At 40.8% G+C, this 10,872-nt stretch overlaps 1 protein-coding gene across 1 annotated transcript in view; it reads right to left on the reverse strand.

Moving 5' to 3' along the window:
• Positions 1 to 1,089: 1,089 nt before the first annotated feature.
• The window catches only part of PSTPIP2 (proline-serine-threonine phosphatase interacting protein 2), an 83,368-nt gene continuing 73,585 nt past the window's right edge, over positions 1,090 to 10,872 (reverse strand). The window contains exons 10-15 of the mRNA XM_006835142.1: positions 9,550 to 9,629; positions 7,489 to 7,587; positions 5,451 to 5,547; positions 5,250 to 5,331; positions 3,927 to 3,961; positions 1,090 to 1,139 (exon numbers count right to left, since the gene is read on the reverse strand). Of these exons, the coding sequence (XP_006835205.1) occupies positions 1,090 to 1,139; positions 3,927 to 3,961; positions 5,250 to 5,331; positions 5,451 to 5,547; positions 7,489 to 7,587; positions 9,550 to 9,629 (443 nt within the window). The remainder of the gene's footprint in view (positions 1,140 to 3,926; positions 3,962 to 5,249; positions 5,332 to 5,450; positions 5,548 to 7,488; positions 7,588 to 9,549; positions 9,630 to 10,872) is intronic.

The raw sequence follows: 10,872 nt of genomic DNA on the forward strand, positions 1-10,872 counted from the left end.
CATGCAGAGATAATAAAGTGTCACACGACGTTTTTTGTTTGTGTTTTTTTTAAGTCCATGTAAAAGTGGATTTACAATAGAGTCACATCACAAGACATGCCTGTTTAGGTTAAAAGAATTAAAATTTATGAGGAGTTTTACTTACTGGGATCCCTAAGTGGTGCAACCAGTTAAAGCAATCACCTACTAACTGAAAGGTTGGTGGTTTGAATCCACCCGGAGGCACCTCAGAAGTCTTGAAGATCTACATCTTCAAAACCGTCCACTGAGAACCCTAAGAAACACAGTTCTATTCTGGCACACATGGAGTTGCCATAAGTCAGAGTCGACTCAGTGGCATCTGGTACTGGGTTTCCACTTAAGATTGATTTTGAAGTGGGGCAGGGTACCATCAGCTGAGTGCCCAAGAGGAAGAACCACCAGGTGGTCCTTTACAAAGGTCCCCTGAGAAGCCTTGTGGTGTGCTGGTTTAGAGCGGTGGCAATCAGGTAGGAGGGTCACTATACCAGGTGACCCCTACGGATGCCTGTGGGTTGGTCGAAAGTGCTGTCATTCAACTTGTTCCCACTGACTTCTTTTTAATTGACTTTCCCCCTTTCAGTGGGTGGGGGGAGTACACTAAAGACTTAATTACCTTAATAGTGCATTTTGTTTGTGAGTTTTGTCTTTAGATGTGTAATCGCTACAAAAAAGCTCATTCAAATAGTCACCAAGTGATCTCCAGTCTGCTTTCAGACCCAGGGTCCAGCAAGGTCACCCTGCAGAAACTCCACGCCTACCAGCAGGCCAGCCTCATGCAAAGCCATGCTTGGTTTGGGTCATTAATCCTACAGTTCGTGATTTTTATCTGCTCTTTGCATTTTTACTTCTAACATGCTTAGAGAAAGACAGACTATAATTTTTTTAATTAAAAAATATATGTTTAAAAAATAAATATACATGTATTTTTTTACTGAAAGCAGTGTTACCATCCCAGTCCATTTCTTATTGCTTAGACTATTCATTCCCTGCCATTTGCTCTGAAGTTTTGAAGTCTTCAAAAACACGATTATGTGTTTATGTGAAAATGAAAGATTCTCACCACTAACGCTACTGATACAGCAAACTGTAGTTGTCAACCAAAGAGTAATCAGGATCACCTGTAAGGGACAGAACACAGAGCTACATTAGTAAGTTTCATGATAAAATCCTAGCCCCTTTCAAATCAAGGTACTCCACTTAAGGATCTGGTGACTGCCTTTTTGTTTTCGTTTAAAGAAAATCTATCGTGCAATAAAACTTACAAATGCTACTGTTGGTTTCTCCCAATCTGGAGCAAAGAAGAGTAATGTACCACAGAAACCTCAGTCTCCAGCAGCCTGAGACCAGCAGAACTAGATGGTACCCAATTACCACTGCTGACTGCACTGAAAGGGATCACAATAGCAAAGTGTGAGAAAAATGTGGGACGAAACTCAGAATCTTTAAAAACGGCCAGGCTTACTGGTCTGATAGAGACTGGCAGAAAACCCCAGAGATGATGGTCCTGAGTCACTCTTCAGGCCCGGAACTGAACTCACCTTCATGGCTCCATTTTCAGTCAAATACTAGAGAGGTCTATATGGTGACTAATAGCATTAAGGAGGGTACATCCTGCTCAGGAGAAGCAACTATTTGAGATCAGAAGGCAGCATTTGCCCAAGGACAAAAACAGAAGGCAGGAAAGGGTAGGAAAGGAGACCCAGGGAGAAAGTGAGGATTACATTCATGACATGAAACAGAATGTATATGAATTGGTAATTGGAAAACTGATTTGCTCCATGAATCTTCACTCAATTCACAATAAAAGTTTTTAAAAAAATTAAACATACAAATGCTAGTCATGACTTTGTAGCCAATAGTAATTGCCAGGGAATTCTGACAATGACTCTTTGATTCAGCTACCCTTTTCAACCACATCTGGAGAGCAACACCACAGTAAAGCCATCTTCAAAACAAGGACAATAAAGTACCATGTTCTCAAATGGTAAGTATAAGGCAACAAGAAATGACAATAACTTAAATCCCCAGATTGTTCACAGATTTCATTTCAGTCATGAATTTAAAAAAAATTTTTTTATTGTGTTTAAATATGTGTAGTCCTGGTGTGATGCTATGGGTTTATGTGCTGGACTGCAAGGTCAGTTTTGAACCACAGGGTCAGTGGTTCAAGCTCACCAGCCGCTCCTTGGAAAACCTATACAGGGTCAATATAAGTCAGAACCGACTCAATGGCACTTATAAACAACAACAAATATGTGTAGCAAAACATTTACATTTTAAGCCATTTTTAAGTGTATGAGTTGGTGACATTCACCAAGCTGTGTAACCATCACCACTTACCTATTTCTAAAATACTTTTATCACCCCAACAAGAAACTCAGTACCCTGTAAGCAATAACTCTCCACCACCACACCCAGCCTTCCACCAGCCCTGGTAACTTCCAAAAAACCTCTAATAAAAATGCATGTCTCTATACATTTGCCTACTCTAGCTATTTCCTATTAGGTGAATCATATATTATGTGAATTTTTTGTCTGCTTAGTATTTTCAAGGTTCATCAGTGTCATCGCGTGTATCAAAATTCATTTCTCTTTACAGATGTGCCACACATTGTTTTCCATTCATCTGTTGCTGAGCTCTTGGACTGTCCTCATTTCATGGCTAGTGCATGTTGGTATACAGGTGTCTATTTGAGCCAGGGGGACTGGTAGGATCACTAAGTGGAGCCATGAGGTGTAGTGGTTGTATGCTGTAGAGTCAACCTGTAGAGGGTTTCCAAGGCTGTACATCTTTACAGGTGCAGAAAGTCTCATCTTTCTCCTGTGGAGCAGCCAATAGATTTGAACAGCCAACCTTGTGGTTATCAGCCCAACTTGTAACCCACTATGATACCAGGTTTGAGCCATTTTAGTCACTAAATTTTTACTAACTACTAAATGCAGCCACATGAGTTGTCTCCTTCCCTCTACCCCAAATGTAAATAGGTTTATCTTTCTTTTAATCAAATAGTAAATACTCGTTGAGGACCAAATACCCTGCTCAATGTTATCAGTGCCACAGGAGAAGACTAAGGCTTTAACCTCAAGCATCTACACCCAGGAAACACAATTAATGAAACAAGCTAAAATGTGTAGCTCTCCCAGCGGTGCTGTCAGAATTCAGAGAAAACCAGAGACGAACACAACCACTGGCAGGTCTAGTTATGACAGTGTAAAAACCTGTAATATTGCATTTAGTTTGTATCCATCTCTTACTCAATACCAACAAGTCAGTTCCGAATCAAAGCAATCCTATATGCCAGTGGAGAACTGTCCCAGCGGGTTTCCAAGGCTGCAATCTTTATGGTAACAGATTGCCACATCTATTTCCCAGGGAGCAGCTGGTGGGTTCAAACCGCAGACCTTTCATTAAGAACTGAGCTCTTAACTGATGTACCATCAGAGCTCCTACATATATCTGTTTGTTGTTGTTAAGTGCTGTTTCTGACTCATTAGTGACCTTGAGGTTCAAACTGACCATGAGGTCGAGAGCTTATCCTATGGTGCCACACCAAGACTCCACATGCATCTATACAACCTACAAATTATGTGTAATTCAAAGGAAATTATATCATTGTTCTACAGTTCTCATGGTTCAAGTTGAAATAATCTCTTCAGTAAGACTGCCTTATAATATGTTTTTTTAGTATTTCAGTAACTGAATTCCCTTGGATAAACCATAAAATAGATTACCAATCACCAAATTCCATTTGGTGACAAATAGTGTTAGAGCAACATTCTAATACAGACTCATTCTTGTGGGAATCTGATTCTATGTGTTACTTCTTTTATTTCAGAATTCTGCCCATCCAACCTTAGAGAAAATCTGAAATAAGCATTTCAAAAGGAGTTTCTTGATCACGTACCTGGGACACTTCTTGGAAGTGGGAGAGGTCCTCTCCTATAAGAAATGAAAACCAATGTTTTTTAGGTGTGTGGGTTTTTTTTTTTTTTTTTTTCAGATAAATTGTTGTTATTTCTATAATTTTCAAATCTTGTTTCTGCACTGGAGGGTCAATGAAAGCTCACACAAAGCAAGCAATTTGTAGCACTGACCTACTGAAATCTAAACATTTTGGACATAGTATTATGCTAAAAGGTAGGGTCGCTCAGTGGCTAGAAGTCAGCCAGGCAAGGTTAAAATATTAGCTCTGACCACCTTCTGCATAAGTATCTTCATATGTAAAATGGGAAAGACCAAGAACTCTTTCATCACTGTGAGCGTTTAAGGGAGCTAATTTGAACAGTTCCTGCATTCTTAAAGAGTGATGATGATCAAGCAAACCTCTGTCCCATCATCCCATCTTCACTAAATTGACTGAGAATGTAACAGCTAAGACTTTAAACTGGCTTAGTGTGAAACAGAACTTTCTCATCTCTCAGGCAACTTTAGACCCGAGAATACAGCAAACTTTCTTGTAAAGGGCCAGCTAGTAAATGCTTGAGGCTTGGCTGATCACATAGTCTCTGTCATAGCTCCTCAACTATATGTAGCACAAAAGCAATCACAGGCAAACATACATGAATGAATGTGGTCATGTTCCAATAAAACTTTATACATGAATGCTGAACTTAAAATACAAATATAAATAAAATGTAATTTTCATGTGTCATGAAATAGTATCCTTTTGATTTTTTTCAACCACCTAAAAATATGAAAATTATTCTTAGCTTTCAAGTCCTACAAAAAGAGGGTGGTCAGATATGGCCCATGAGAGACCACAGTTATGGACTAACTATGGGCATAGGATTCATAAGTGAGTATTACTATCATGAGCTAGTCCTCCTTGAACTATGGTTAGCATTTGTCCTAAAAATGGTATTTCCAAAAATCTAGCACCTCTACTTAAGCAAATGCAGTGGCTATAAGTCACTTTGTATAGTGTTTTCAAGGTTGTACATCTTTGTGGGAGCAGAAAATCTCATCTTTCTCCATTGGAGTGGCTGGTGGACTCGAACCACCAACCTTGTGGCTCACAGTCCAGTGCTGCTTATCCTATGGAGCCTCCATGCTTCCCAAGCAAATGCAGTGGTAGCTTTGTTCCAATTAAACATGTCTTAAAACATCAGTAATTAAGTTTTTTTCAAAATATTGTCACTGAATTGGTGTATGTTTGACTGTGTGAGTGTTCAGCAGCAGCAAAAAAATAAAAGTATTTTTCATCATGTGAAAGGCAGCTGGTTCCTACCTTGCTATGTTAGGTCCTGTAGCCTTTCCTGGCAGGGTCACATTCTTCTGGGGGCAGTAAAAGTTCTCATATACGATTGGTGCTAGGAGAGCCATCAGAAACAACACATTAAAAGGTGAGTGTCTTCTATCCCCAATGATGTGGCAAGAAAGGCTAAACCAATGACGTACACCATCCCCTCATCCCAGCCGCCCTGTTCACCTGGTGGATTCTGCCCAGTTTTTCGTTGATTCACAAAGTACTCAATGTCTTTTTCTATGCTGCACATTTCTAGGCTCTTGCGGACTTCTTCATACATCTAATGAGGAGATAAAATCATAGGCAGAGCTATGCATGCTGAGGCTGATATAGCTCATTAAAAGAGGAGGTTTGGAAGCATGGCTGGCTCTTTTCTGGATTTAGTTTTGAAAGTAAAACCAAGATATTTACAAGTCCTGTACTCAAAGGGATTCTCTGTGCAGATCTGTTGTCACATTTTTAAAAAGAATAAATAGAAGACAGGGATTGTATCTTTGTGGCAGCATGAAAAAAATTGAAAGATTGTTTTAAAAATAAACTGATGGCCCTACTGAACAGTTTTCATCTTGTCTAGACGGGTCTAGTGAAAAGAGATGGGGTTAAGAGTCTTACGATTCAATAGTGAGTAATTGTTATCATGACTAATTGCAACTGTCAAAACTGTAAACGTAGAAGTTTTGTAACATAAAAGGAGGAGTAGTGAATCTTACATTCCAGGAATAGAGAGGGCCCTAGGACCATCAAGGGAGAAGAGCACAAGCAGAATGTGGGGCCCTATCCAGAGAAACAGCATTACCAGAGATGGAGGCAGAAATAAAGACATGGAAAGAGGGAGCAGATGAAGACTCTAGACTCATGGGAAGAGAAAGACTGTGTGCTAGCAGCCAGGAGGCAGGCTTGCAGAATGTGTCCTTCAGTTCTTTAAATGATTATATATTCCTGCGTGCTTTTGTGCACATCAAAACAAAACAAAACAAAAACAGAGGGAATAGAAGCAAATACCATTGAATGATAATGCACAGAGGGATAGTAATCATTGCAATGAAACAAAATACGAGAGGATGAGTGCAAAACCAATGTTCTCCCATGTAAACTATCACTCAATTCACAATAAGAGCATTTCAAAATATACATGTGTATATATACTGATGGGACAAAAAAAAGATGCCAGGTCCCATGACACAAGAGCAATGCCACACACAAATGTAAAAACAATTAACTTGAGGAAAGTCCTTCCATTCAATCCCACCTGCGTTCTAAGTGGTTCATTGTCTTCTAAACAGAGTCTCCCATCTGAATGGGAGTGGCTATTTCTTAGCAAAGAAGGTTACAATGGCTTGATTCTGGTTCCTCCGATACAGAGCAAAACGACCGTGACTGTGCACAGGTTAGACCTGGGTTATGGCCTCGAATCCCGGACCCAGGAGGGACCATGAGCCTGGGTCACTGTGCTCAGTGTTGAGTAAGATGGCTCCACAGGTGTGTGGTGCTGTCCTGGACTGAGCAGACTGGAACAGCTTCCAGGATTTACATTTATGTAAATTTATATTCCTATAAGCCATGACATCACTGTCTTCCATAAATGAAACTACATTTGGGCTTCCCTTCTCTGTTTTCCTGTGCTAACTCTGTTCTCCTAAAGAAGATGCCGTGGTAGTAAAGTGAACCAGCAATCAGTCAGGCTAGGTTTTTATCTGGAGCCCTGGTGTTGCGCTGCGGGTTAATGTGCTGGACTACAAGGTTGGTTTAAACTGCAAGGTCAGCGGTTCAAGCTCATCAGCTGCTCCTTGGAATACCTATACAGGGTCGTTATGAGTGGGAAACAACTGGACAGCACTTAACAACAATAACAACAACAAGGATTTTATCTAGGTCTGCTTATCAATTTACTGTGTGGCCTTGTACAAGTTACTTTACCCTCTGGGCCTCCACTGTTGTGATGTTATGTGCCTTTCAGTCGATTCTGACTCAGAGCAACCCTGTATAGTGTTTCTGAGGCTGTGGATCTTTATGGAAGCAGAAAACCTCATCCTTCTTCCATGGAGTGGTTGGTGGATTCAAACTGCTGGCCTTGTGCCTAGCAGCCCAACATTATCACCACTACAACCCAGCACTCCAGGACCTCCAATGAGAGAGGTTGGACAAACAAATGTCTATGCCTCCTTCCACTCTGATGAATTCAATATGCAGAGCCACAACCCTCAGGACACCTCTGACTTACGTCATCGCTTGAGACACATTGTTGTGACAGTTGATTCACATGCAACCACAGCGCGTTCCGGAAGAAGTTTATCCGTTCACACTCTTGAGCCTCAAATACCTGCAGAAACATGACTACATGTAAACATGCACACTAGAAAACAAACCCTTTATTTATACTGGCTGGGGTTTATAAAATAGTATCAACTCACAATTGTCTGTCAGTTATTGGCCAATGTAAGGTACTATTCCCAGCACCTGGTGTCCCTCATGGTACAAATGGATAAGGGGTTCACTTATTAAGTGAAATGTTGGATGCTTGAGTCCACCCAGAAGCACTTCAGAAGAATTCTGGTGACCAACTTTCAAAATATCAGTCATTCTCCTCTGATACACATGAGGTCACCATAAGTCAAAGTTGACTCAGAGGCAAATGGCTGGAACTCTTACCACAGAGAATATAAATGTAGTCTAATATTGTATTGAAGTCCCAGTGTGGCTCCGTAGTATAAGAACTTGACCACAAGGTCAGTTTGAACCACAAGGTCAGCAGTTCAAATACACCAGCTGCTCCTCAGAAACCCTATACAGACTGGGTCACTATGAGTCGGAACCAACTGGATGGCACTTAACAATACTGTAGTAACACCAATAGAATTGGATGCAGTGCTGAAAGTAGTTCTAAATGCTCTAATAAGAGTCCCAGATCACATTTCCAACTCCTCTTCAAGGACCCCTGGTAGTGCAATGATTAAGCACTCAGCTGTTAATTAAAATGCTGGTGGGTCATACCCACTTAGTGGTTTGAGGGAGAAAGATGTGGCAGTGTGTTTTTGTGAAGATTGTTGTTGGGGTGGTTCTATGGTGTCCTGTAGGGTCACTAGGAGTGAGAATCAACTCAGTCAACAATGGGTTTCGTTTTCCTTTTTGCAGTGAGCCTCTCCACAGGGCAGCCTGCCGGAGTCTCAGGTTCAAACCCTGTCCAACCACCCCAAGAATCTGTATTTAATACCATAGCTATTATATTTTTAAACTTTTTGTAAATGTGTACAAGAAAAGAGAATATTGTCATGAATTCCATGTTTTAATATTTACCAACTCTCAGGCAATCTTGTTAACTTCCCTACCAACTCTCACCCCTGTATTATTTAGAGGCAAATACATTCTTTCCCATGTAAATATCTTAGTATTTACATAATAAAATATTGCAGGGTCATAGAGACTACTGTAATAAATCCCCACATACCAACCACCTCACATTGTCAACAATTTTGTCCATATTTGCTTCAGATTCTGTTAAAGGCCCAGTGTGCCTTCCCAAATCTGTCACCTCTTCCTTCCCCAGACACCAACACTCCTGAGTTTTATCATTCACACACAGGGTTTTACGCTACGTATGTGTCCATAGATGTATATGACATTGCTCTACACGGTTTTAAGCAATATGAAAATGTGCATCTTCCAGGCGTTTCCTAACAGATCATTAGACCTCACCCCCTGAGTTTCTGACTCAGCAGATCTGGGCAGGGCCTGATAATTTGCATTTCTAATGAGTTCCCAGGTGATACTGATCTTGGGACCGGACTCTGAAAACTACTGGGGTGAAGGTAAGAAAGGGTAGGGACACAATGACAGAAACCACAGAGCATGTCTAGGTTATCTAGTCATTTCTTTAGGAAACTGCAAGTAAAGTAAGTCATGCGCTGAAAATGAAGCGGGCGGTGATGCAGGTAAAGGTGTGAGGAGAGTTTAAGCCTCAAAAGCCTGCTACCTGCAGGCTTCTGAGTACATAACAAGCACAGGTGAGGCATTAAAAACTTAATTAATCCATCATTAATTTCTCTGGTTCATTCCTGCACTGATGGGGGGAGAGGTGGAGAGAATAGAAAGATGAGATTTGGGAAAGTAATCTAGTTCTTTCTATCCTTCACTTAAATTCTTGATGTCTAGTTTGTCCTCAGGCTCATTAACACTAAGAACTGGGGCATGACACTAAGCAGACAGGGCATTTTTACAAAACGGGAATCTCCCTGCTGTAGGAAGAAGACCTGCCCCCTCTTGAGTAGCTTCTAGTTCTGGGTACCTCACAGGCCTTGATGTGCTCACTCTGCCACTCTTCTCGGACCCTCTCCAGCGTGTTGACGTGCAGCATGTAGGCTTTATCTGCAATGAAATGGAAGTGTCTGAGTTCAAAACCTAGATAGGAGGGCAGATCCCTAACCCAACTCACAGCCTCTTCCCATGTGAGAAAGACATTCCCAAGAGTTGAGGGGAGCTCACAAACTCCCAAGGGGTTCTCAATATTGGGAAGATGTAAAGACATATGTAAAGATATACTCTCTCACCCTCATAAAATCCTTGTGAAATAAGGGTAGATAAGTAACTCTCTTTAAATGCTAAGTCACACAATTAGCAAGAAACCCTGGCACTCCAAAAAAGGAAAAGTAAAAACCAACTAGGAACTTCAGCCAGATCTCTTTGTCTAACTCTGCATCAATGTGTCCAAGTGGTTTGTGTTTCCAGGGAAATGATCAGATGAGGATGCAGAAAAGAGATCTCCAGTTCCTTTAGTCTGTGGTTTAGAGACTAAGCGGTCACGGTCACAACAGGCTTATTCCCTACAAGATAGGCTCAGAATAAGAACTCATTCCAAACATTGGGTTTGAAGCTTAGATCTTAGTGACAATAAGGCTTTAAAACTTAACTATTTACTTCAAAGCAGATAAGAGGGTGTTGTTGTTGTTGTTAAGTGCCTTTGAGTCGATTCCGACCCATAGCGACCCTGTATAGGGTTTCCAAGGATTAGCTGGTAAGCTTGAACCACCAACCTTGCAGTTCAAATGGCTTTGCAGTCTGGTGCATTAACCCATAGCACCACACCAGGACTCCAGATAAGAGGTACAAGGGCTGAAATGACCTTTTAATGTTTTACATGTTTTTGCTGTTGTTAAGTGCCATTGAATCAGTTCCAACTCATAGTGACCCCAAATAGGATTTCTGAGAAGCAGCTGATAAGTTTGAACCACCGACCTTGCAGTTCAAATGACTTTGCATTTCAGTACTTATCCTACAGAGCCACATAAATCAGAGTATCAGAGTGGCTGCTATCTTTCACCATAGATATTCAATCTGTGTACTGATTGGAAGAAGATTAATTAACCACCTTCAATATGCAGATGACATAACCTTGCTTGCTGAAAGCAAAGAAGACTTGAAACACTTACTGATGAAGATCAAAGATTACAGCCTTCAGTATGGAGTCCACCTCAACATACAGAAAACAATCTTTACAACTAGAGCAATAAGTAGCAGCATGGTAAATGGAGAAAATATTGAAGTTGTCAAAAATATCATTTTAGGAATACCTCAAAGGGGTTCTACAACTTGCCCAGTGAAATAGGCCTCA

This window comes from Chrysochloris asiatica, unplaced genomic scaffold (genome assembly GCF_000296735.1).
Source record: "Chrysochloris asiatica unplaced genomic scaffold, ChrAsi1.0 scaffold00015, whole genome shotgun sequence".
NCBI lineage: Eukaryota > Metazoa > Chordata > Mammalia > Afrosoricida > Chrysochloridae > Chrysochloris > Chrysochloris asiatica.